At 49.4% G+C, this 25,567-nt stretch overlaps 11 protein-coding genes across 11 annotated transcripts; 6 read left to right on the forward strand and 5 right to left on the reverse strand.

Annotated features, from left to right (window-relative positions):
- Nucleotides 1–421: 421 nt before the first annotated feature.
- On the forward strand, nt 422–2,229 carry amdR_1 (Acetamidase regulatory protein; the record flags this gene model as incomplete). The annotated part of the gene is made up of 2 exons (XM_014685446.1): nt 422–1,227; nt 1,281–2,229. The coding sequence occupies 2 exons, from the start codon at nt 422–424 to the stop codon at nt 2,227–2,229; spliced, it is 1,755 nt and encodes a 584-aa protein (XP_014540932.1).
- A 1,520-nt stretch (nt 2,230–3,749) lies between these two features.
- G6M90_00g054740 (uncharacterized protein) lies at nt 3,750–4,195 on the forward strand (the record flags this gene model as incomplete). Its single annotated transcript, XM_066130588.1, has 3 exons — nt 3,750–3,915; nt 3,969–4,063; nt 4,121–4,195. The coding sequence occupies 3 exons, from the start codon at nt 3,750–3,752 to the stop codon at nt 4,193–4,195; spliced, it is 336 nt and encodes a 111-aa protein (XP_065986699.1).
- Nucleotides 4,196–4,802: 607 nt separating this feature from the next.
- On the reverse strand, nt 4,803–6,367 carry sts1_1 (Delta(24(24(1)))-sterol reductase; the record flags this gene model as incomplete). Its single annotated transcript, XM_014685445.1, has 4 exons — nt 4,803–4,814; nt 4,864–5,005; nt 5,061–5,471; nt 5,523–6,367. The coding sequence occupies 4 exons, from the start codon at nt 6,365–6,367 to the stop codon at nt 4,803–4,805; spliced, it is 1,410 nt and encodes a 469-aa protein (XP_014540931.1).
- A 485-nt stretch (nt 6,368–6,852) lies between these two features.
- On the forward strand, nt 6,853–8,722 carry ARG81_1 (Arginine metabolism regulation protein II; the record flags this gene model as incomplete). The annotated part of the gene is made up of 2 exons (XM_014685444.1): nt 6,853–6,932; nt 6,982–8,722. 2 exons carry the CDS (start codon nt 6,853–6,855, stop codon nt 8,720–8,722), a joined length of 1,821 nt encoding a protein of 606 aa, XP_014540930.1.
- Nucleotides 8,723–8,845: 123 nt separating this feature from the next.
- Nucleotides 8,846–9,675, reverse strand: G6M90_00g054770 (uncharacterized protein; the record flags this gene model as incomplete). The annotated part of the gene is made up of 2 exons (XM_014685443.1): nt 8,846–9,364; nt 9,424–9,675. The coding sequence occupies 2 exons, from the start codon at nt 9,673–9,675 to the stop codon at nt 8,846–8,848; spliced, it is 771 nt and encodes a 256-aa protein (XP_014540929.1).
- A 1,737-nt stretch (nt 9,676–11,412) lies between these two features.
- Nucleotides 11,413–13,715, reverse strand: G6M90_00g054780 (uncharacterized protein; the record flags this gene model as incomplete). The annotated part of the gene is made up of 7 exons (XM_014685442.2): nt 11,413–12,009; nt 12,063–12,164; nt 12,220–12,296; nt 12,364–12,761; nt 12,821–12,902; nt 12,966–13,543; nt 13,606–13,715. 7 exons carry the CDS (start codon nt 13,713–13,715, stop codon nt 11,413–11,415), a joined length of 1,944 nt encoding a protein of 647 aa, XP_014540928.2.
- Nucleotides 13,716–15,116: 1,401 nt separating this feature from the next.
- G6M90_00g054790 (uncharacterized protein) lies at nt 15,117–15,601 on the reverse strand (the record flags this gene model as incomplete). The annotated part of the gene is made up of 3 exons (XM_066130589.1): nt 15,117–15,322; nt 15,383–15,470; nt 15,539–15,601. 3 exons carry the CDS (start codon nt 15,599–15,601, stop codon nt 15,117–15,119), a joined length of 357 nt encoding a protein of 118 aa, XP_065986862.1.
- A 498-nt stretch (nt 15,602–16,099) lies between these two features.
- G6M90_00g054800 (uncharacterized protein) lies at nt 16,100–16,737 on the reverse strand (the record flags this gene model as incomplete). The annotated part of the gene is made up of 2 exons (XM_014685440.2): nt 16,100–16,348; nt 16,408–16,737. 2 exons carry the CDS (start codon nt 16,735–16,737, stop codon nt 16,100–16,102), a joined length of 579 nt encoding a protein of 192 aa, XP_014540926.2.
- A 1,253-nt stretch (nt 16,738–17,990) lies between these two features.
- Nucleotides 17,991–19,743, forward strand: ADE13 (Adenylosuccinate lyase; the record flags this gene model as incomplete). The annotated part of the gene is made up of 5 exons (XM_014685439.1): nt 17,991–18,335; nt 18,420–18,579; nt 18,633–18,647; nt 18,719–18,805; nt 18,866–19,743. 5 exons carry the CDS (start codon nt 17,991–17,993, stop codon nt 19,741–19,743), a joined length of 1,485 nt encoding a protein of 494 aa, XP_014540925.1.
- A 942-nt stretch (nt 19,744–20,685) lies between these two features.
- Nucleotides 20,686–22,745, forward strand: G6M90_00g054820 (uncharacterized protein; the record flags this gene model as incomplete). Its single annotated transcript, XM_066130590.1, has 4 exons — nt 20,686–21,156; nt 21,214–21,571; nt 21,667–22,307; nt 22,359–22,745. 4 exons carry the CDS (start codon nt 20,686–20,688, stop codon nt 22,743–22,745), a joined length of 1,857 nt encoding a protein of 618 aa, XP_065986779.1.
- A 1,109-nt stretch (nt 22,746–23,854) lies between these two features.
- G6M90_00g054830 (uncharacterized protein) lies at nt 23,855–24,274 on the forward strand (the record flags this gene model as incomplete). The annotated part of the gene is made up of 2 exons (XM_066130591.1): nt 23,855–24,092; nt 24,207–24,274. The coding sequence occupies 2 exons, from the start codon at nt 23,855–23,857 to the stop codon at nt 24,272–24,274; spliced, it is 306 nt and encodes a 101-aa protein (XP_065986926.1).
- Between the last annotated feature and the right edge of the window lie 1,293 nt (nt 24,275–25,567).

Below are 25,567 nucleotides of genomic sequence, written 5' to 3' on the forward strand. Positions count from 1 at the left end.
TTCCCGCTCGATGGAGCATGATCCAACTTGCGCCGACACCGGGGAGCCGAAGCGGCAGGAGGCCCATTTGCGCCCGGCGCAGCACAGTACGTACATGTATTCATATAGTTGATGGAAGACCCAGGAGCCGTATTTTCACATTATCCTATCTGGAGGATCCTAACCCTGATTTGCAGAAGGACGGGCTTGTGTGAGTTGCCATCGGCGAAAGGTGCGCTGCGATGTTGGCCGCACTGGAACCCCCTGCACAAATTGCAGCAACAAAAGAGTGGTAGATTGCCAAATCTATGAGAAAAACAAAAAATCCAAAAGGTTGGATTCAGATCGCCCTCTGCGAACTCTCCGGGCGCGCGCTTCTAATTCCACCACCACTCAAGGCGCTGGGAGCCCTGGAACGCGCTCATCGTCAAGAACCAGCCCCATGTGTGGGAACGATGCTCATCAACGGCGTACACCGCCGCAGGACGAACGGCTTGAACCAGATTCGGGAAACCTCGCAGATCTTGTCAGCGGGGAGGCTATCCGAACCGCACAGATCAACCACCAAAGCCGAATGTGTTTCATTGGATCCGAGCCATCCAACTTCAACTATCTAGTGCGCCAAACATCATCTCAGACAAGCCAGGATCGCATTTTCCACTTTAGCAATCGTCAATACCATCTCAAGTATACCGCTCACGACATCGATCGTATACCACACGAGGCCCTGGAGCGGCCGACAAAACCCCTCATAGATAAGCTGGTGCGAGCATATTTTGTACACATCAACCGTGGTTGGCCGATTGTCGACGAAGAAAACTTTCTCGACCAACTCGAAGAAAAGGACCCAAGGAACCCTCTATCTCTGCCGTTGTTCAATGCTGTGCTGTTGGTGGGCGCACACGTGCTGTCGTTCCAGGAGGACTTTGAACAAATGAAACAGCTTCAATCGGTTCTGTTTAGACGCACCAAAACGCTGATAGACTGTCGGTTTGACCAAGACAGATTCGCCTATGTTCAAGTCGCCTTGCTCCTGACGTGGTACTCGGACGGGCTGGAAGAAGTGGTCGCCAATGCATGGTACTGGCTGGGTACGGCAGCCCGTACGGCCACGGGGTTGGGAATGCATCGCGACACAACGACATCCAGGTTACTCGACGTACACAAGCGCTCCTGGGTCCGCGTATGGTGGGTGCTGTTCCAGTTCGACACGCTGATTTCGCTGTCGTACGGGCGCCCACAATCTCTGTACGTTGCCGTCATGCCACCCCGTCCGAGTGCCATGTCTAATGCTCTCACAGAAATCTCGACGACTGCGATGTTCCGGACCTTGAGTACGCCCATTTTCAGGGCATTAGCCAACCCGAAGCAGACTTTGCCATTCACCAAACCCGTCTTTGCGTCATTATATCGCGGACCTTCAGACAGCGCTGGGCACTGCGAGCGACGACAGAGCAGAGGACGAGGGCGGCGGAACGGGCAGACCAGGCCCTGGCGAGTTTTATCACGGAGCTGCCTGCCCCCTTGCAAATGTCGCTTGCAAATTCTGGGACGTGGCATGCCGTCCTCCACCTCACGTATAATCACTTTGTTCTCCTGCTCCACCGGCCGCCGCCAAAGCATAAAAGTCATGACCGGGCATCACTGCCCGCTGGCAACCCGGACATTTGCGCAGAGGCCAGCATGGGTCTCGTTTCTCTCCTAGAAGGCCTGCATTTGACGCGTCGGCTCTACGCCCTGTCGCTGTTTGACGTGCAGGCCATCTTCACAGCCGTTGTCGCGGCCAACAACGAACTCGGCACCAGCAACCCCCTTGTCGTGGTCAAAGCCGTACAGAAGCTGAAATCCATCTCGTCTACCTTGACGGTGCTGGCGCGCAACTGGAGTTTTGCTAGGGGGCTTTTACGCATATTCGACTCGAAGGGCCAGTTGACGCTCAACAAGGGGAGGAGGGAGGCTGCATCGGATCCAGCCTCACACGGCCACGAGTGCGGCAATAGATGCCATGATGCTCCTGGCAGTATGACCGGCAGCCAGGCTGCCTTCAGCCCTTCCCAAGAGACGAGACAAAATGGAGGGGTGTTTGCCTCGGCCATTACTCCGTCGGAAACGGCGCACAACTCGCCTGGTAGCCTCATTGGTAACGATGGTGTACCGTTGGGTAACCCTCTCGATGATTTTGTATTCCCGGGCGCATTTGAACTAGAGGATTTCTTGCTCGGCGTGGACAAGGATGGCGTGTATTTTTGATGAAGGATACATATTGTCATTTGGTGACCTCGTTGAGTAATAGCATTGAGGTCTTGCTGATTCGGACCGAGTGCATCCCTGAGCTGGATGTAGCATATAGCGTGCTCTTGGTCACATGCTGAGGGGTTGAACGCATTTGCAAATCAAGCATAATATACGAAATGCAATTGTCATTAGGGTGGCGGATGAAATGATGTTTGCGAGTTCCGCTGTCCTCTCGGAGTCTCCCTTGGAGAGAACATATTGTTAGATGCACTGTTGCTCTCTGCGCCGCGGTCCCAGTCAAGGGTCCTTTGTCAACTTTTAAAAACCCTACGTCTTTGTTCCTACTGGCATGTAGTTCGATATCTGCATGTCTAAATTTGATGAGGAGTCTTCTACAGCCCCCGGAGCCAACTTGACAGAACCAACTCCAGGTGAAACTCATGCTATTACTCCGCAGTACATGTCATATTTTATTTTTAGTATTTTGGGCTGTAAATTCTCTATAGGTTTCAGAAAGCCGCATAAAGCGCTGGACTGGCCCCATTCCGGATCTCAGACCATGCAAGGGAGCAGTCTGATACGAGCCGCTTCCGGTCGTGCATCTAGACCAGTAGCTTCAAGTGGCTTACTTGGCATGCAAGTTGGGGACACTGTCGCAGTTGGACAAGTAAATAAGGCTGGATCATGCATTCGAATACCCCATGGGGGCGGAAACGCGACATTCGACGCGCCTGCTGGAATGTACATGCCACAAGCATGTAGATGCAGCCCTAACAAACTTGCCACACCCGCCCGTCTATTTCATCACAAGCAGCTCGTGGGATGTTCCCGTGTTATTGCCATACTTGGAGCGCCCGACTTTTCCCCCGACTCGTAACGAGTTGCCATCGCCACCGGAGAAGTCATTCGGTAGCAGTATCGATACGTCTGCACAACGACTACTAATCACGAGCCTTGTACAGCATAAGACACAAACTTGGGGGCAACATGCTCTGGAACCGGGAGGAGAAGCAACAATGAGCCCAACTTCGATTCCTTCTTCTCGAAGACAGGCGGCGCGAATCTGTGCAGTCTCTTCGCGTACCGCGTCTGCAGGATGAAGCCGATGAGGCAAGTGCCAACGTGGTTGTCGGGCCTATTGTGAAGTCAACATTGAATAGAAAACAAACACGGCAGATGTGCTGCCGGAGAAAGTCTCACACTCTGTCTGGAGTGCTTTCTTGCCAAGTCATTGGCTCAGTTTGACCAGCCACATTTCAACAATCTGCCAGGGACGGCCGAGACTGGCGATGGCTTCCCGGCCTCACTCCATGGAATGCCGGCTCTGCAGGAGTTGTCTTGACAATCGGCCCCAAGAGACAACATGAACCGCCACAACGGCCGATGCGCCCGCCGTCAAGCAGAATGCTCCTGCTCCCCCCGGCCCGAGTATAAAAGCCTGGGCTGATTCACGTCTCCCTCTGCAGCCCCCCCTTCCCAACTCGTCATTTCGTAGCTCCTCATTTCGTCTCGGCCGCTTCGCACAACCAGCCCCAATGAAGTCCATTACTCTCACCATCGCAGCCGTCGGCGTCGCCGCCCTGCCGCAAACTCTCCAGGTCCCTGGTACCTACACGGGATGTGCCCCCCTAATAAATAACTGCTGCAAGATGGGACTGGCGCCCCCCAACAGCAGCACCAGGTTCACGGAATGCAGTGTTGGTACGTGTTTCGTCGCAACTAGAGCTGTATGACGCGACTAACGAGCTACATAGTCACCGGCCCCTTACCAAATTACGTATACTTTATACAGAGCTGTGCGCCCTCTCTTAAACTCCCGTCGTGCTGTACGGAAAAGAAGTCGAACTTGGTATGAAGCGATGCATCGCGAGGCGACGCGCACGTCATGACTAACTTCTCTTCGCAGATTGAAGGCTTTTTCAACAATGTCCTTGGCACCAGTCTTGGAGAGTCCCAGTGTGTTCTCCCTCCCCAACCGTAGTCGACATGTTGCGGCGGTTTGGGTCTGATGGGCTAGATTTCGAGTCGAGCGTTCAACAACTGGTTTGGAGAAAGCAGCAATTTACGGTAATTATAGATATCTAGACAACAATGAGTCATGTTTCAATATAATATTTGCAATACGGAGCGAGTTGAAGTGAGCATATATACTAGCCATATCATCTGCTTACAACTACAACCAATGGTCGTCGACTAGATATATTGAATTCGGCACCACATTTCGTCGCGCCTTGCATTGTCGACGGCAAGCGGGCCCTGTACCTCATTCTCAGTATGTGGGACTTTGCCAAGTGGGACAGAAACAGATAGGATTCAATTATTAATAAATACACGTGCTGCTCCGTATCTTTTAGAGTTGGCAGACAGTGCCGCGAGTCAACTCCTTCCTGGTGATGGACACGAACTTGGACCTTGGCGATTGGTAGAAAGACCTTGTGGTTGCTATAACAAATTGATGGGCTTTTCATTTCCATGTAACCTCATTACTTGTGCCCAATTGGCCATCCTCACTCTGGGGCACGTCTCTCAGGATCGCATGTGGGCTGGCGACGTGACCAGGTGCCCATCCCGCGTTCATGCATCTCTACTTAGATGACATACTGTGCCATGTTAGCAGGTACTTTATACAAAGGGAGAGCAACGACTTACCGGGATGAAGAGGTAAGGCACTTCCTTCTCATACTGCTTCCAGGCATCACCATACTTGCGTCGGCACCGCTCGATATCCCTCGTAGCACGGTGGATAATCATGACCATGAAGAAGACCGAGTAAAACCAGGGGAATGGGCTCCTGCGCAAAGAGTCAGCCGCTGCATCATCATGTTCTCGCACACGACAGAACCTACTTGAAGCCGGTAATCAATCCCCACGAGAATGAAAAGAACATGTCCGGCACATAGTTTGGCTTTCTAATTATACCAAACCAGCCGTCAATCAAGATGCGCTCGCCGGCCTGCGTTTCCAGAGTTCGAGGGTTCCTGACAATTTGCCAAGGAAGTTGGGGGAAGGTATTGCGCTTGGTCAGCTTGCCCTGACGCTCCATCTGACGGAACGCGTTCTTCTGACTGTTGGACGTGTCCCACATCCAGTACATGAAGAGGTAGATAACGACGAGGGCCGCCAGAGTGTATCGGTTCCAGCGGTACTCGGAGGGGTGGTGGTTGGCAAAGTAGATTGCGCAGTGGCAGTAGCTAAACGGCACGCCGGCCATGTTCCAAAACGTGAGCATGAAGCCCAGCTTCTCAAAGTACATGTCCCTAGCACAGATTAGCACGCGTGTTCATGAATGCGTCGGACGGGCGTCGTACCAGCTCGAGGTGATGAGCTCTTCTCCCTTGGCGCATGCGTTGGCGTAGAGATAGTGTGCCATGACGAGAAACAGCACTTCTGCAGAGACGTATCCATACGTGTCGTATTGCTTCGCCGCCGTGCCGCACGAGATCAGAAACAGAATAAACCACGGGATGCGAACTTCATAAAACATCTTAAAGTCGAGGATGCCGATGCGAGGATTCAGCTCTGCGCCCATGAAGAAATCGTAGATGGGGTGTCCTGTAAGCCGGTGCGTGTTATTGCGAATAATGGCCTGAAAGTACACGATGAAGCTATTGATGAACCCGGACAGAATAGCTACCGTCATGATGGAACCAAACTCATCCACAACAGTATACAGGGGAAAGACGTCTGTGAAATGCAGGACGGCGACAATGACAATAGTGGCGTAGAAGCTGGTATACGCCGAGCAAAAGTACGGCAAACGCTTGAAGTTCTCGTGTGGCAAGGGCCGTCCCTGCATGGACACACCAGGCATATAGCAGTACATGAGCATTTCGACGACAAAGAATACCCAGTAGATGGCCCATGCTTTGGCGGTAGGAAAGGCGCCCTCGTAGACGAGGTTGACGAGATGGCGAGCGAATTCGGCCCAGGTCTCGTTTTCCTTGGGCAAGGGCAGTTTGCCATTGTAAGACGTTGCACCAATCCACATGTACCACATGAGGATGGGGAATCCAATCATGAGTCCGAGGGCGCCAAGAGAGCCGCCAAACTCGAATTCTTCAGATTGGCCATCGTTGAAAGTGGTTGTCTCCTTTTCTTGCTTATCGATGGTTTCGCCGTTGGAGTGGCCGTTGACTCTGGCTCGGAGGCTCATTTCGTCGGGATGGGGATGAAATGGTGGCGATGTCAAGTTGAAAAAAAAAAACCAAGGGGGCCACCGACTACAGTTATTCAAGTCATTCCATGATTGGGTATAAATACCTGTGAAACAAAACAGCCCAACACAGCCTGTTATCTCGAGGAAAGAAATTACAGTGTTGGACAAAAAGCAAAACAATGCAAATCCAAGCGAGTGGTCAACTTGACTTATCAAAGTGGACCAAGAAATTTACAGCGAGCCAATCGGCATGGTCTGCATCGCCCCAGCGTGACAGCTGAGATCTTCTGTTCCTAAAATCAGTCAAAATGAGCGAGGTGATGTTGCGAGGACCGTCAAAAGGGGTTAGCGCCGTCGCTTGTTTTCCTTCCAATCTCGTCACAAGAAAAGGAGAGAGGAAAATGACAGCGAGCGATATTGCTCCAACCTTGCCATTTTGATCTTGTTCACCAAGAGTCCATGCTGGCGAGGCGGACATCATCATGAAATCAGCCGACAGAACTCGCACCAAATGCTTCACCGGGTGTTGGACCTGTCGTGCACGCCGTGTAAAATGCGACGAGTAGGTTCTTTGCCGCGCTTTGGATGCAGGAGAATCTGACATGGCAAAGAGAAGCACCATCATGTCGACGTTGTCGGCAATTCGGCGTCCAATGCGAAGGGTACGGTGTTCGCTTGAACTGGGTGCATCTGAATACATCGAATATCCTTCACGAGGCCGACCATGACGCCGATACTAGCTCATTGCACAAAACGCCGCGACGAGCTTTGGCGCACTTGGGCGTTTCATCAATCCCACGGCTTCCATCCCCAGAAGTCGACGTAGCACTATCATACATTGACGAATGGGTTCCCGGATTAGACAGACGACTCGACCAAGGAGCTTTTTCCGTATTCACCATCGATTCTGTCCGGTCGGGGACCTCTGACCTGGCGCTCCCGACACCGTCTGACTCGGCGTACCGGGACACCACGGATCAAACTATCGACGACGGAGGGGATTGGATCCCATCATCAAGCACAATTAGCCCCTCTGCGTCAGAGACTCGCCGTGCCAGAGATACCGTACCCGTCGCACAAACGCTCTTGAGCCTCTCAAACAACGACTTCAACCGGCCGTCAACTCCCACCGACACCATCCCCAAACAGCGTCGAAAGCAGCCAAGTCCAGGAACTCCCCGCCACTTGGACGCTCTGTCCATGCCATCGAGTCAGAAAAGGCTGATACATCACTGGGTGACCTTTACCAGCCGCAAGCTCGTCCTCATTGACGAGCCGCACAACCCGTGTCGCATCATGATGCTGCCCATGGCCCTCCGAGGCCTCATGTCCAACGCAAAAGAGTCAAACTCCAATGTTGTCATTTTCCACGCTCTCTGCGCCTCTGCCGCCAGCAATCTGTACGAACTAAGCGACCGCATCAATGAGCAAGATCGCATGCTCGCCCTCAACCATGAGCAACAGGCCATTTGCCATCTACGCAGCAACCTTGCACAGGCAGACAAGCACCAAGACCAGTCGTTTGCCATGGCCATCATGGCGTGCATCACGGCGGACGCCATCTCGGGGATGACTAGCCGGTGGCGGGCGCATGTCACTGGTGGACTGGCATATCTCGCAAAACTCCACGCTCGAGGGCTGGACGAGGCTGTCGTGGCCGCCTTCCAGAGACACATGGTTTCCATGGCGATTTTGTGCGAGGTTCCCGTCCCGAATGACTTGAAGGCGTTCCTCGACGATGAAACTGCGTCTGAAGGCCTAGAATTTACGTTTCCTTACTATGGGGTGTCGAGGTCGTTTTTGCGAGCATACGATCGCATGAATTCGCTTGGGGACGTGGTGAATGATCCGAGCCCAGAATTGGAGAAGGAGCTGGATATATTTCAGCTTCAGCAGTACCTCAATTTTCCTACTTTGCCTCCACAGGAGATATTAGCTCCTTGCCAAACCCACGGCTTGGTGCTTCATCACACGGCCAAAGTCTTTTATTATGCAGGGCTGGTATTCTTTCAGCGCAGTATACGGCGCGAGGCGCTTGAAACTGTCCAATCTCTTGTTGAGCTAGGTATTCAGGAACTCGAGTCCATTGAGAAGGTTGGCAGGGGTGAATTGGGCTGCATGATGTTGTGGCCCGTAGTTGTGCTGGGCGCAGAGTGCACGGGGGCGGTGCTGCAGAATAGAATGCGTGTGTGGTTCAGGGGTCAACGTAAACTTGGGTTTCGGAACCTCGTAGTGCTTCATGAAATGATTGAGTCAATATGGACGACGAGAGTAGCGTTGGCTGGGGCTGAAAGAAATATAGACTGGCGGGACATCATCGTCTCAGAGCAATTTGATGTATTCAGGCTATAGCACTTGTGGCAATATGGCCGCAAATACAATGTAATTTACAACACATGAAATGTCTTACCATGTTGCCCCACCGTGAGTACCCGAATAGTGACAGTACCCCCAAATGCCTTGGAGGGGTATGCTTCAATCGGTAAAAGCAATGAATCTATGTCCATTGAACATGTTGCTGACGTGCTTTTGCACTTTCTCGAATCGCATATACGAGCAAGATTCGCTTTCCAGATGATTAAACAACCCACCCAACGAAACAAACTCCTTGTCACATGCGCCTTTCTTGTTGGGGCAATGATATATCTTGCCTTTATGGTGTGGCGAATTCAGGTGCATGTTCAATCCATTGATGGTACTGAATTGGCCGTGGCAGATGTAGCACTCCCACGCAGAACCATTCCATGCAAGACGGTTTGCTTCGTAGGTGATTTTGACGCTTGATTCGTTTTGCCACTCTATCTGCTTGTTGGTAATGGTCCCCTGGGGGTCGCGCTTTCGAATCATTGACAGTATGACCTCTCTGTTCACCGTGGCTGCCTTGGGGCATGATCCAGACTCCAAATGGTGGCTGAGGCCGCTTGCAGTGGTATATCCCGTCCTACAAAATGGGCATTCGACGTTGTGTCCTCGGTGGACGTTGGAGTTCAGGTGCTTTGGTCCCATTAGCTTACATGTGTGCAGTGCTTTCCATGATAGGGGAAGGAGCTGACCATTCTGAGACCGTTTGCGTTCCCAAAATATCTGTCGCACTCGAGGCAGTAATTCTTGAAGTGGCCCTTGGCTTGCATATGCTGCTTGGCAGCTTTCTCGGAGTAGAATTCCGAGTCGCAGGTCTCGCAAAGATATGTCTCTGCCCAGTGATCTAGTGCATCCATATGCTGCTGGGCAGCATGCCAAGATCCGAATTCCCGGGTACACGTATCACATTCGTAAAGCGGCGCCCAGTGGTCTAGTGCGTCCATGTGTTGCTCGCAAGACCGGTAGCTATAGAACACACGTGTACAACTGTCACACTCGTACATTGTGCTGATGATTGTGGAATCGCAAAGGGGTGGTCGGCAGAGGTAGCCAGGGGGAAGTCGAATCGAGATGGTGTGACTGCTCAGAAGTCTGGGATGGCATAAAGGTGGTTGAAATCAACTCGAAGCATCGCCAGACGAAAAGCTTTTCACATGTATGCGTTGGTGATGGAAAAGCAAAAACAATAATGAAGTACCTTGGCACCTGTCAGAGAGGGAAGGCACTGCTGAAATGCCCGACCTTGTGACACTTGGCATTCAAAGATCACGTGGCCCCCAAGTCTGTTTGCCAGTTGTGGCCTCATTCTTTGACAGTTGACACCAGTTCTAAAAAAATTGTCCAATTTCTTTCAATGTTATAATAATATTCGGAGAAGGAAAGCTCACGGGTGTCCCCATGCTTCGACCCACGAGCACCTACTGGACGCTAGGAGGAAGCAACCACTTCCAGAATACGATGCCAGATGTAGCAGACATAAGACTAATGAGGCTTTTTATCTGAGAAGGACAATAGTCATGGGTATTCATTCTACGTTGTAGCATTACGCCCCGGAATTGATCCAGGCTGTAGATAGAAACTGTTCCCACAAGGCTGTCTTAGCTTGGTGCCTTTATATAGAGCCGTCCAACTGCAATAGACATTATTGAGAATAGAAATCCCGCATTTATTAGAGCATCTCTCTCTTTATATCAATAAGACAAGTAGACTATCAAAAACGCAACAAGTCGAAGGGGTAGAACTCAAGTCATGCCATAAAAGTATAACTGTTACAGTCCCTCATATCTAGTGTTGTACAACTATCACGTAGTTTGGAGTCTCAAGACGCTGCGTGCTAATGTGCATTCCTTGCCTCAACCCAGTCTACTTTTGCTACAAAAATTAGGGGCATCTTAAAACCCTATCATAGTCAATTTTCAGTATTATCATTCAACTTTTTATCACTGTCAGACATGTAGATCAACAGCACCACAACTATTGGTTCTCCAAGATTAAGATAGTACTGAGATTTCCATTCCAAACTGGTATATAATACATCTCTACTTCCCGATTGCTGGCAAGTAGTACACCCACTGATGGGATGTTAAAATGGGGCCATAAAGTCGCAAACGCCACCTACATGCGACTTTCTCGGCGAACAATACAAGTTGTGGATTTATGCCCTTTCCATCAAGCAGTCAAATTTGCATTCCATGCTCTGAATTATAGGTCCCTAAGCATATAATCTGCCTGTATATTCTGTGAGAGAAATACAAAAAGTAGAGTTACATGAAGGTCAGGTCACATCGCGGCACGGACTGTCCCTTGAAGCTGATGATAGTAACACAAGGGCTCAGCAATAGTTTATATAAATAAGAGTCTTCTACCTCAAGGACCTTGAGAGAAGCGAAGGGCGTTATACTTGAAGACAAGTTACTAGATTGAATACGGCCGCAGTTCCAAGTCATCATACATGGAGCCCTTATCACGAGAATTCTGCACCCCTCATTTTCCATTATTAGCACAGGGATAGCTTCGACTACATACTTTTATTTCTAGTAAAGCCCATACAATATAGATTGAATGCTCGTAGTCTGATCGCTACAGCAAGTTGCCTTCAACAAGCGACCTGTCAATAATATCTTACATCGCATTAACCACCTAGGAGCCGGTGTAACAGCAGCCCAGAATATATGCCAAGATTACAAGTTCGCACCAGAGGGCGCAATCAGCTGAGAGGCAATATTCTTATCCGGATCAGGATCGCTAAAGGCCCGCAAAACATTAAGGCGTTTGTCGGACCTAGGCTGTACATTATACACATGCACGCCGTAAGCCGACCCCGACCCCTTGTCATCCCACAAGCTCGGCGATTCGTAAGCAGAGGGCTTCACGAGATCAGCTCGCAGACACCAGATGGCATCCTTGTTAGGCTCGGACCAGCTATTCTGGACGACATCGCCGATGCACTTGTAACCCTCAGGCGCCGTAGGTCGCCAGAATGACCCGTCACTGTTGGCACCGCTCCAAAGGTCTCTCCATATCCGGTTGAAGCCAACGGGGCTCGCAACGACTGGCTTGCTGGGAGTTCGTCCAGGGGTAGGCGCAACGAGGACTGCCGTAAAGTGGCTGTTGATGTCGTCGTAGTTGGCAACGCCCATGCTACCCAGGGGCCGCAGCTCTCCTTGAGCCCGGGGGAGCCAAAAGCTGGCTCCCCTGGCAGCACCGCTGCCCCTGTCGTCCCAGACCCGGACGAATTCCGTCGTGTTCTGAACCGTAAGATCGCCCTTGATGTCCTTCTATACATATGTCGTTAGCGCTCTGCTCGCGGCTGAGAGCAAGGCATACTCACTAATCGTGGTCTCCATTTTTCGTAGAAGGCCGTGTCAAATAGCTTTATAAGCTCCTTTGCGGTTTCTGTGCCGTTATTGGGCGTTGCGGCTGTCTTTTGCACCTGGCGCTTGATATTAGTAGAGAGTGCTGATTTGACATTTTGACTCGAGAAATACCCATGTCTTGCAAGCCTCGACTATGGCGAGCTCGTCCCATAAAATCTGATCCCCATCCGCCTGATTCAAAACCTTGCCTGTGTTAAGACGTTAGATGGGCATATGGATAATGTCTACGTTAAAAATCAGGGCCAGGTGTCCTACTTTTTCGCAGGACTTGCGCCAGTTCTGAAATCTTGACGAGTTCTGATAGAACACGGTAAGATACCCTTTCTGCCGTGGAGTAGTCTAATACGGCTTGATTCTCGGGGAAGCCCTTGATGTTTGGATATTCATCGAGAAGGGCTTGATACTTGTAATTGTGTTTGCAAGCCTCGGTCAGGAAGAGGTCTGCCCATGATTTGGCGTTTGCAAACACCTGTTGAGCAGGCTGCTGGTCGCCGCTTGTCGACGCTGACTGGCCCTGTAATTGTTTTCCAATCTCGCCCTGATAGAAAATGTCAACCTTGACGTGGGCCTGCGTATTTAACTTTTGCATGCTCGATGTTACTGCTGTGTTGACTTGGCCTGAAACACCCCAGAAGGCCAATGAAGCCACGGCGCTAAACGAGCGGATTGATTAGGAATGTGCGGCCTTTGCAATGTAGACTGTAAGACGTACGTTGCTTTTAATTCTTCTTGATTAGACTTTTCCTTGGCTGTAAGGGATATTCGAGCAACTAATTTGGCGCCCATCTGAAACCCTAAACGGCTATCAGCTTTACCCTCGGGCTGCGGTGTTGCGTAAAAATGCCAATTCGACTTACCTCGGATCCACCGGTCTCCAAAGGTCTTTGCAAATGATGAATTGGAATAGAGGTTCGTGTTGAATGCAAATTCCTCACCAGTGTTGATTTGTTTTTTTATATTTATTATAGCCATATATGTCAACGTATTTGATGCGAACCTTGACTTATCAAGATAACTGCTTGATGCGGATGCTGTCTGGCCATAGCCCGAAATGGTGGCAGAAGCACTCACGTCAAGAACCTTTAAATAAGACTCATAGTCAGATATAAATTCGACAGAGGCGTCAATTTCGGCAGGGCAAGACGCCGCGGCATTTCGCTTGACGTGAGCTACGCTGTGGTTGATCCCGTTTTGGTTGTCCTCATTCTGCTTATACATGGGTTCGTCAAACATTTTTGGGTCGGGTGCGATGAAATATGAATCCAGGTCCACATCAAACATGTCTACACTTAGTCCCTGAAATGGGTTTGTTTCTCGCCTAGTTGGAGTGTTTGACGCAGACCTCTTTGGGATTATATTTTCGGGTGGCGCGGCTTTGACGCTGGAAAACTGGACAGCCCCGTGTTTTACCCCTTTGCCCAGAAAGGTGTTATAACTAGTGTAGTGTTAGAATCTTTTAGGTCAGAGACAAAAATACGGCTGATAGTAGTACTGTACCCTTCTCCAACGGTCATAAGGTCACCATACGGCACACTCCGTGCCAGTAAGGGCCCAATGTGCAAGGCGGACAAAACAAGCACCACAAGGCACCAGCGCGGCTCCATCATTGCGGGAGCAGGTTGTTTTGTTCAAGATCGTCAAGAAATTCGGAAATCGTATGAGATTGACGCTTTGAAATGAGAGCATAGGCTGTTGGCCGCATAGAAACAGATCGCAATAACAAGAGCTTATTGAGCTGTCCTCAATGGGTGTGTATGATTGACTTGGCATATATTATATACTTGATCCAATTTCAGACTCTCTCCGAATTTCCCGAATTGGAAAATCTCATTAACGTCATGCCACTATTACACAGGCACGTGTTTTATACTCTCAAGTCTCCGCGGGTACTCCACACGATCTATTCGGACTCTCCTTGTAATACGGGGTGGGTCGGGCAATGTTGTCTGGGCGTAGTATATCTGTTTCTCCGGATTCTATATTTCACTCGAGGCTTGGTGATACAGTGTGCCTGGTCACCGACTCAGCTATGTGCTAACTGCTAACCTCGGCCGGCGGTATCCTAGCCAGTAGAGCCTACATGTATTCTTTAAATCAGTTATGACTGCAGCTCTCATTTCTCGCAGTATCACGATCAACAGAGACTTTGACAGCGTAGCGTTCGGCTCATATTACCCCGTATATCCCGCATATAGGAGTATTCGTTCTTCCCGCCCAGTTACTCAGAGACGCAACTTTGCGCTCGAAAAGGGACCTTCCCAGATTGGTAGAGACTCCACCTCGCTTGGAAACTAGCCGCTCACTCGTCGAGGCGTTTGGTCTGTCGCCTGCTAAGCCTCCTTCATGCAGGGGTTAATTCAAACCCCATGGTTTATTCGTGGCGTTATCCTACCGATTCCATCGTGAATTGATCACATGCCCAGCCAGGTTAGACGGTCACAGTGCTTCTCTAGTCTTAGCTTTTCATGCTACTGGACATAGAGCTAGCCGAACAGGTAGAGTCGCCAAAGCTACAATATATATGAGGAAGTGGGCCGTCGGGCAATCTGTTAGAAATATAAATATTCAGCCTCGTAAGGCCCGACGGACCAGAAGGTATTCGTCCCTAGCGTTGTCAAACTCATCAGCAATCAATTGCGTTGTGTCAAGCTTCAGCCGGTGCCATATGGCGCCCGAAAACTCCCCTGTAACCCGATATAGGTTATCCCATCTTTAAGCGCAAACAGCTCCGTGTGCATTATTCCCCTTTGGATTGGCGATTATGCTCTCCAATCTCTAATCCCTGGTTTTATTTACAGATTCACTATCATTTAACACGTATATATTGTATGCTTACGATCCATGACGTGTTAGTTTTACGTACTTGATCAATCAAAAATTGTATTGTGGGCCAACTGACTACAAACAACTAGCAGCATATTTCCGTCAACGCCAGCAAGGGAACTGCTCCTGGTGTTGAAGCAGTCGGGGCCTCCTGTGCAAGTCTACCAAAGTCATGCTGACTTTCCCTACTCGCCAACACCGACGCAGGCGTAGTAGTTGGCCCAGAGCCCATCACACTTGAGGCCGACATAAGCGTTCCAAGCGACAAATTTCTCAGTGGTGATGCCGTTGTTTTTCGCTACGGACTCGCACCAGGCACCTGGCGGAACCCAGCAAAACTTGTTGCAGTTGGACGCCATTGGGGACCGCACCGGACTTGGGGTTGTAACACCTGCGTATCGGCCTGTGAGACACGTAACTTATGCCGGACAGCCAAATCGACGTGACTTACTAGCTTTTGAGTCCGTGAGTGCTCGGGTTGTGTGCTGATCCAAACATCCAGGCCACACGTCGCGCTTGACGTTGTTGTTCACTTCCGGCTTCAGCGAGTTTGTTAGTCGCCGCATTCACCCGTACATTACGGATGGAATGTCGAGAGAATACTCACAGTCGCAGTCGCTATGGCAACTAATTGTGCGGTGAGCACCATGATTTTGGGGTAGCCAAGCATGGTGGCAGCTGGTGAACGCGAGTGAAGGTAGATGCGAGTAGAAACGTCGTTGAAGAATGCTCGTTGTGCGCCTGGGTTTTACACTCAAAACCATTCTGCTGGTTTCGTTGATCAATGCAGAGAAATGGAGTCCTATTTGTACCTCTGGCATCGGCTCTTGCGGCTCAATGTCTGGCCATCGAGCCAACAGAGGATTGTCATCTCCATACCAACACCTGAAACCCCTTAAAGTAGAATGTTGTCATACCATAGCATCTGTGGTACATGTAAGTCAGCATTACTACGTACATGCCAACGCTCAAACATGGTTGGCCTGTCATTCCTAAGAAGGTCTCGCACCCATTCTTGTCTCATACATGACTTGACATGCATGAGGAGTAATACTCTGTATTCAACATGCACTTCGCTCCATTACGACGGGCCAGCTCGCAGTAGAGCCGCATTCAGGGACAGGGAAGACGTAGACGGGGTCTCCCGCAGCTGATGCCACTCTGGCGTTCAGGTGCGGCCGGGCCGCGCGACCCATCGACATGCCTCCTCAAAAGCCATCGTAACAAGTCGTAACTGCTGGTCATCGACGGGCGCTCCATGATTACGGCCTACGAGATCATGGTCTGGGAAGAATAGGGGGAAATGATCTCGGGCTTTGCGGAAAGCTTTTCCCCGTTCGGTAATAAAGGCATATTCCTTTGGATGCCCTTTAATACCAGCACGCAACTTTCGTCCGGCGGCAGAATATCGGTCTAGCTGTGTTTCGTTAGTACGTTGCGAAACAACTGTAAATTCATTGAACATTTATGCCATACCAGGATGAGTGATCTCGTAATGACTGGGGATTCTCGTAGCTGTGACGCCATGGTGTGGACATCGGCCCCATGGTTATTTATGGCTTGTGTGTAACCACCGTAATCTCTTCGAATCGTTTTCCAACTCATTTCTTGCTTGAACCGTTTCGATATTCCGTCCTTGATTGTAGATGTAGGAATTTCGGACAGCGTCTTGATGTTTCCTTGGACCGCGGTATCGATCATGTTCTTCCCCGAATAATACGCGAAAACACCGACCTCAAAAACCGTCTTGGTCAAGGCAAAACTCGAAATCAAGACAAAGCAAGCGGGCACCGGGTAGCTTTCCATCCGCAATCTTGTCTCGCACATCCAGGACCTTCTGGAATGAAGGGCTGTAGAACCAGGGATGTTGCAACGCTTGGTCAAAGGTATTCTTGAACCTTCCAATCATGCAATTGGCAACTGCTTTTCGGTCGTTCGCAGCCAGAGAGAGATGAGAAATACAGAACTGTGACTCATTACACGGCTTTTCGAAACAGGTGCGTCAATCTCGTCAACCCAAACTTTTCCAACTCTCTGCTAATCATAATCGCAGTACTGCACGAAACACAGCGCGACTCTAACCCGACATAGAATCTCGGTGCTGAAACTCTTGCAGATAGATGGGCGTTGTGCCCTCCTAGTGTGGCGTTATAGGCGCAGAGCTCTTAAACGAAGCCTCCTCGGGACAAATGCGAGGTCCAATACACGCAGCGCCTTGATTTCTGAGATCTGGGGTATGACCTGCGAACCTTGCTAGAGTAAGATGTTAGTTATGAAGTCCGAGTAGCCGTCGGTCGCGGAGGATGCAAACCTCGGATACTGCTGTCCATATCTTGGGTTTTCTCGCTACCCTTGGCCGACTCGTCGTCAAGTACCATGTCTTTCGTAGAACCATGGAAATAACTTTTTATAATTATCAGCGTTGACGGCCGCGGCTTCGTCTATGCTGATATTATTCTCTTTCAATGACATTTGTTATGCCAGCCCGTGGTTTCTGAGATGTCGATTGGTGTGGCCTCTTCCTTCAGGTCTTCCAAATGCCAACGTTCTCTGTGGATCCTCATGTGATTCTCTATAGACCTCTTGGTATGAAGAAAATGAGCGATGGTTCTATAACACAGCGGCATGGTACAGAGCCACCCACTCCCACGTGCCATCTTGACGCGCTTGAATGCGTAATTTCGACGGGTAAATGTCTCTCGTCTGCCCCAGTTGTCATACAGACACGCTTTGCAACGTCGTCACTTGTTGCAATTCCCTTGCCCTTCCTTTTCGGCCAACAGAAGACTGTGTGCCGTCAGATGATCTGAGATCGCACTGCATACTGAAAGCACTTCCTGTAGTGGTTTAAAATGGTGTTTGGAAGCTGTCGACTCGAGTCTGGTTCCGAAAGCCATAGTATAGGGTTAGACGTGGGACCCACATTGGCTTGACGGGATGCTATTATTCCGGCCCGTCTTCACATGGTCCAGGTCATACGACTAATGAATGCATCGGCGGGGAAAAAATCAATTTCCATTTTCTGCCCCTCATCCACCAATCTTGAAACGAAATTCAAAATGGCAACTGATGGAAAAAATGCTGGGCCGTCGCCCTACGATACGTATCAGACGTCGTTGACGACGAGATACTGCAGCCCGGAGATGGCACGGCTCTTTGGCCAACGCTCTCGCCACTCGCAATGGCGTAGGCTTTGGTTGCTGCTCGCAGAGTCTGAGAGAGAGCTTGGTATCCAGACCATCACGACGGAAGCGCTCGAGCAGATGAAGCAGCACCTTGAAGTAACCGACCAAGACTTTGAGGTTGCCAGGGCCGAGGAGAAGATCCGCCGCCACGACGTCATGGCTCATGTACACGCCTTCGGAGCTGTTGCGCCTGCAGCGGCTGGTATTATCCATTACGGTGTAAGTTGAAGTCGCAATCCTCAGTCTCCTTTGATGCATTTGATAATTTTGCAAATCTCTGTCAACTGAGTCTAACGGGTCAAGGCGACAAGCTGCTTCGTAACTGACAATGCGGAACTTATCCTCATGCGTGATGCCATGGACCTTCTCCTCCCAAGACTGGCCAAGGTTGTCTCAAACCTGTGCCAGCTTGCTAGGGAATGGAAGGCAACACCCACTCTTGCGTACACGCATTTGCAGCCAGGTATTTTCCCTTGGTACCACCAAATTGGTAGGAACTACACTAACACTTTCTAGCCCAACTGATCACAGGTATACCGAAACCAATGCTTCTTTTCGGATGTAATACAAACCCTGGAGACAAAGTGCTGATTCGCGTCTAGTTGGCAAGCGGGCAGCTCAATGGGCCCAAGATCTCGTTTTCGACCTTGAGAGTATCGAACACGTTCGCAATGGGTTACTGCTTCGAGGTGAGCCGCAATACATATGGTGCATCAGACAGCCAGAGACTGAATAATATGTCATGCCAGGTGCACAAGGAACTACAGGAACTCAAGCTTCGTTCCTTGAGATTTTTGGCGGGGACGGCTCCAAGTGTGACCAGCTGAATGCACTATTGTGCAAGAAGACCGACTTTCCCGCATGCTACGATGTGTCGACGCAAACGTACACCCGCAAGGTTGACCTGCTCGTCGCCAACGCCATCTGCGGCCTTGGTGCTACGGCGCAAAAGATTGCCGGAGATATCCGCCATCTCGCCTCGTGGCAGGAAGCCGAGGAGCCTTTCGAAGACAAACAGGTGGGGTCAAGTGCTATGCCTTTCAAGAGAAACCCGATGCGTTCAGAGAGGGTCTCTAGCCTTGCCCGAGAGCTTCTGTCCAAGCAGGCAACCACTGCAAACACGCTCGCAGCGCAATGGATGGAGCGCTCACTGGACGACAGCGCCGTCCGCAGAATGGACTTGCCCGAGATGTTCCTCTTGGCCGATGCTATTATTGGCAGCCTAGACAATATCACCGACGGCATGGTCATTTACCCCCAGGTAATTGCGTCGCGTGTTCACCAGCAACTGCCTTTTATGTGCGCGGAAAATATCATCATGAAGCTCACTGCCAAGGGCATATCCAGGCAGGAAGCCCACGAGCAGATCCGCGTCTTATCACACCAAGCTGCCCGTGTCGTGAAGTTGGAGGGTAAACCGAATGATCTTATAGACAGGATCAAGGCTACAGAGTTCTTTCAACCTATCTGGGCTGATCTTGACGATATGTTGAGACCTGAGCTTTATATTGGCCGTAGTATTGAAATTGTGGAACGATATTGCGGTCTGGAAGGTGTAGCGGAGAAGAAGATCCAGCGATACAGGGCAGTGTTCGAAAAATCACAAACGACGGAGCTAAATGTCTGATATGAAAGATGAAGACTATATCGATGGAAGAGGATGGGCTGGTGTGAAAATATACAGTTATGTTGGAAGCTTTATATATTTGATACAATTGCGTCTGTTGGTTTGACCAAGGCAAATAGGCCGTGCGATGTCATGAAGGAATAGATGGTTTTATTACTGCGCGTGAAAGCAAACGGGGGTGGGACTTACTGCTCAGAACTTCTAGGGATCAGGAGGAATCAAGTCAACACATGCGGGGCCAGCTTCAATCTTACCGTTCCTAGTAGGATTAAGAGGTCAGTTCCTAGGATTCAGGATTCAGGGGGTCACCCCCTCGCCCCTGGCCTCATTGTTCTCCCCAAATTCGCCGCGGGCATCGTGTTGGCGGCTTAAAAAAGCAGCAACTCTGAGATGAGAAGCTTGGGGAGGCAATCGCACCCGAACGATGGAATGATGCGCCACCCCGTCTGGTAGAAAATCGCCAGTCGTCAGCCATCAATTATATGAATCGGGCACCTTGATCACATGCTTGGTCATTGTATTGAGCAACAAGTCTAACTAGACCCTTTCCACCTCGAGGGAAAGCGTCTCTGTCAGGTTGATCCGAAATATTTTCTTCACAGCACGCACCAAGGAAGAGGTACATCCTTGTCGGCCTTGACTGGAGGAAAATCCTAGTGACTGCAAACGCCAGGCGCGGAATAGGGACCCAAGCAACTCGTTTTGCAGTGATATCAAAGCAAAATAACCACAAATCTCCGGCTGCAATCACAAGACTTGCACTCAACCTGTCGCCCTGTTGCGACTCAGCCAAGAGTCCGAGGTGTTGGCCCAGCACTGCACTGACTGCATGGGCCCGAATGAGTCATATTGCTCTGGACACAAAGGAGGGGGCACGTTTGTTCTTCTTCTATTCCACAAACTTGACTACATCAACAAACATTCTTCTCCTTGTCAAAGAATATGGCGAATCTGACGACCTCTTCTGGCGACGTGTTCAACCGGCCACAGTTTGAATCGCTGCTGAAAAGGCGATTTTTCTTCACCGAAGCCTTCGAGGTGTACCGAACCGCACCCAACTACAAGGGAGACAATCGTGGCCTCTATGACTATGGACCGCCCGGCTGTGGTATGCTGGCCAACATTGTCAACGAGTGGCGAAAGCACTTTGTTATCGAAGAGAATATGCTCGAGGTTGATTGCACCGCTATAACACCAGAGGCAGTCTTGAAAACAAGTGGTCACGTTGATAGATTCGCTGATTGGATGTGCAGAGACCCTGCCAAGGGCGAATATTTGCGCGCCGATCACCTCGTTCAGTCTGTGCTAGAAACAAGGTTGGCAAATAGCCGACTAGCTGCCGCTGACCCCCAGAGCAAAATGGAGAGATTGGACAATGCCAAGGTAGAACAGTACCAAGAAATTCTAGCCAAAGTAAGACATCCTCTGTCAACGAGTGCCAAAAGTCCTGCCCAGCTAATCGGTGAATAGATGGACAACTATGATGGGCCTGAACTTGGCAAACTGATTAGGGAGCTTGATATCAGGAACCCCAATGGTGATGGCAAGGTTGAAGAACCAACTGCCTTTAATCTCATGTTTCGGTCTACTATCGGTCCAAGTTCAGCTTCGCCTGTATATTTCAGGCCCGAGACTGCTCAAGGTCAGTTTCTGAACTTCCGAAAGCTACTAGACTACTGCCAAGGGTCTATGCCTTTCGCATCCGCTTGCATTGGCAAGTCATATCGTAATGAAATTTCTCCACGGTCGGGCTTACTTCGAGTTCGAGAATTCTTAATGGCAGAAATTGAACATTTTGTAGATCCGGAGAGCAATAAGAGCCACGAACGTTTTAGCGAAATAGCTGAAATTGAACTGCCGTTTTTAGATAAAAAGACGCAACTTTCTGGACAAACGTCCATCTCATCGATACCCATTGGCAAGCCCTTGAAACGAAACTTGTGGACAACGAAACCCTCGGCTACTTCCTTGCGAGAGTGTACCTATTCTTGCTCAAGATTGGCGTGGATCCGCAAAAACTACGGTTCCGCCAACATCTCGATAATGAGATGGCACATTACGCATGCGACTGTTGGGATGCAGAGCTTCTGACTAGTTATGGCTGGATCGAGTGTGTTGGCTGCGCTGACCGGAGCGCATACGACTTGACCGTTCATTCTCGGGAGACCGGAACCCCATTGACGGTCAAGGAAGCCCGCGCCACACCTCTTGAAATCACAGAATGGAAAGCAACACTGGAAAAAAGGCTCGTGGGGCCTCGTTTCAAAAAGGATGCCAAGAAGATCGAGCTGGCAGTCGGGCAATTGGATCAAGATCATCTAAGACAATTAGCCACAGAGCTAGCTGAAAAGCGCGTCGTGACAATTCCTACAGACGAGCTTGCAAATGGTGCCAACTCTGTAGAGCTCACGTCTGATGTTTGCTCCATCAAACAAACCACTCGCGTGGAGACGACGCGGGAGTACACGCCCAATGTCATCGAGCCTTCCTTTGGTATCGGCCGCATACTCTACAGTATTCTTGAGCACGTGTACTGGAGCAGACCGCAGGATGTTGCTCGAGAGGTACGCATATTGCAACCTGTCGTCGTTTTCTAGGCTGACCAAGTTTCGCAGGTGCTCTCGTTGCCTATCCTCGTCGCGCCTGTCAAAGTTTTGCTTGTACCACTGTCGAATAACGCCGGCTTTAAGCCCGTAGTCAAGGCCCTTGCCCGTCGGCTGAGAGCCATGGGCATTGCGAATAATGTAGACTCGTCTAGCGTTTCTATTGGCAGGCGATACGCGAGAAATGACGAACTCGGCACCCCGCTTGGAATCACGGTGGATTTCGACACGTTAAAAGACGGGTCCGTTACGTTGCGAGAGCGGGATTCCAGAGTCCAGGTCCGGGCCTCTCAAGATGAGATTGTTGAGGCAATTAGAGATCTCGTTGCCGGGGCTGAAACGTGGGACGAAGTGTCTAAGAGGCTACCCATGTTCACAGGGCAAAGTCAAGAAGACTAACGGTAATAGATGAAGGCATAGATCTAAATTGCACAACGAGGGGGATGCGGAGAGGAATGCGCTTCTAACTCACAAATGAAATGAACAAGACCTTTGTATACTTATCGCCGCATACGACTCGAGTCTTGCAAGGGATGTGTTGGGAATTGCCACAAAATGGGTCGACTCAGGTCACCAGCATACCGGCTCGAGATTAGGTTATTGCATCAGTTTCACATGGAATGCCGTTAACCGTGCCACCATGAAAGCATCAGTAAGAACTGCCGCTTTCGGACACGTGTCGGCAGACAATAGTTCGTTCGTGGTTACGGTAATTGCCAGCTGCATTTTACATTCATAATGTTCCGTCGGTTTCCTACACCGAGGATATCGTATCGAAATACTTTGTATCAATTATATTGTCACTCATGGTAACGTTGAATGACGTAGCGGGCTCAAAAAGCTCCAGATCAAGATCTATCTTGCCTCCGAAGCGGCAGAGCTCCGCTGTTGCAGAAAGTAGTCTAGAGTAAAAGCGTACTACATACCTGGAATTAACACTGAGTTTTGCATACCTGAAAGTATTAAACACTTTTAAACTCTAACTCTATTTCCAAACACAATTCTTAGTAATACCCGTATATTAGAGTTTCAGGATATCCTCACTATTAAGAGTATAAAAATAAATTTATTAAAAAAAACTAAAAACTCCATCTAATCTGATATAACTATACAACCGTTGTAATTGACACATAAAATCCGTTCATGTTCACTAACCTCGTCGCGTTAACTACATGCATCTAAGCTTCGTGGCGTAACTGAAATACAGCGCGTACTAGAAATTTAAAGTTGCACAGCATACCATCTCCTCATCGATTACGTTCCAGACGTGCGGAGAAAAGACAATCTCAGGTCGTCGCCCTGCGATGCCGAGAAGATTCATGGACGCTTCCAAGAGATTTGGCATCACCTGCACCCTCACAGCTGCCTTTCAAAGTATAAATAGACTCCAAGCATCCGACATGGGGGATTGAAGAGCATAATCATCAAGGTTTCAAGAAAGAAGCAAAGAACACAGTCTCAACCTTCACAATCAATTTTCAACTTTGACTTTTATCCCCAACGCCAAAATGCGCTTCAGTGTTGTTACTATGCTCCTAGCCAGTCTGGCCAGCGGCATTAATGCCGACTACGTAGATACGTGGGAGGACGAAATGCCTCTTGGGCAATTCATCGGTACCTTTGATACATTTTCGAACAACCAATGCAGCGAGGGAGGCAAAGGCATTACTGTCACTGCGGACGACCGTAAAGGACCCCTTCAGTCCAGCGTGAAATCGGTCAAGTCCTACATTCAGAATCAGTATTGTAAGTTTTTTTCTTTAAACCTCCAGTACCAGCTTGTTGACGTGTAAAAATTACAGTGTATATCTATCAAACTAATCCCCACAAAATTCTGAGAATTGCTCCAAATGATTACAGATGCCACCCGCTCAGTGGCTCTCCCCAATTTTGGAAAGTTCTCTCGCATTAAATACCAGATGCGTTAGTCTGGTCGTCGTACGGGGCCGTGTATAGGTTTTGCTCCATGTTGCTAGGGTTCTTATATCGGAATGGAAAGCAAGGGCGGTATGCGAGCTTGTCGGGAAGGTACGGGAATAGCCTACAGAAATAAACAAGCACCCATCTCGGGGGCGCTGCTTCTGACTCGGGAAAATAATTGAGTGATAGCAGTGCGGCTCCAAAGTAACATGATCCTGTCTGTGTATCTAGGCTCCCTGGAAACCGTGCGTGAGGATCCAATCGGCTAGTAGTATTTAATCTATGTTATATTAATAAATACTCACAATCCCTTTGAAGGTCAAGCACCTTGTGGGGTGCCAAGCCCAAGGGTCAGTAACCAATCGGACAAGAACGCTTCATTAGTACCTTTACTTACCTATAATTTAAGTAATAACCATGTCATATATAAGCAGCTACATCATATTAATCACACTATTATTTGCTTGGTATTGACTGCAACCACAATCCGTGGGGCAGCGGGGCCCCCACAAGGTGCTCGACCTTCAAAGAGATTAGCAGCTAAATTACCTATCCCTTTGAATGTGATAAGGTGCCAGCCAGGTAGCGGGCCTACTTTATTTACAGTACCTTTTATATACCTTATATTAGGTGTATAGCCTAATATATATAAAGTATTTTTATATATACTTAAAAAGTAAAGGTATTTTAATTTATATATTAATACTTTATAAGCTTATATATCTTTTAATTTAAGATTTCTAATTGGTTTATATCCCTGCTCGGTACGAAAGTGGCACCTTATCACATTCAAAGGGATACAGCTAGGGGACCCTGCTCTATTACCTTGTTAAGTTGGGTGATTAATTATACAGGGGTTTGAATGCAACGTTCAAGTTGGTAGACTCCAAGGGGGCGCTGTCCATGACTGGGATATAGTAGTTTGCCACTTGCCCTGTGCCGAGCAACACTCCTTCCAGAAACTGATAGGCACCGCGGTAGGGCAAGTAAGTTAATATAGTGAGATGCTCCCGTGTAAATAGAGATTTTTATCCGTATACATAGTAATACTCTATAGAATATAGACAGAAAAGCCTACTTCGTGAGAATACAAGCTAGATAGGGGCGCGTTATACTAGGGCAAAATGAGGCGGTTATGCGTTCTTGGAAATACAAACACATGACTCATGCTTTTCCTAAGTTACGACTCGTAGCTTCATTCCTACTCATGCCCGGCCCCATGTTACTAGGATTCGCTTCGCCTCACCTACCTTACGCGGCGTCTCTATGTAACTTCGTCCATAGCGTTCGAGCACTATAAT

Source organism: Metarhizium brunneum, chromosome 3 (assembly GCF_013426205.1).
Source record: "Metarhizium brunneum chromosome 3, complete sequence".
Lineage (NCBI taxonomy): Eukaryota > Fungi > Ascomycota > Sordariomycetes > Hypocreales > Clavicipitaceae > Metarhizium > Metarhizium brunneum.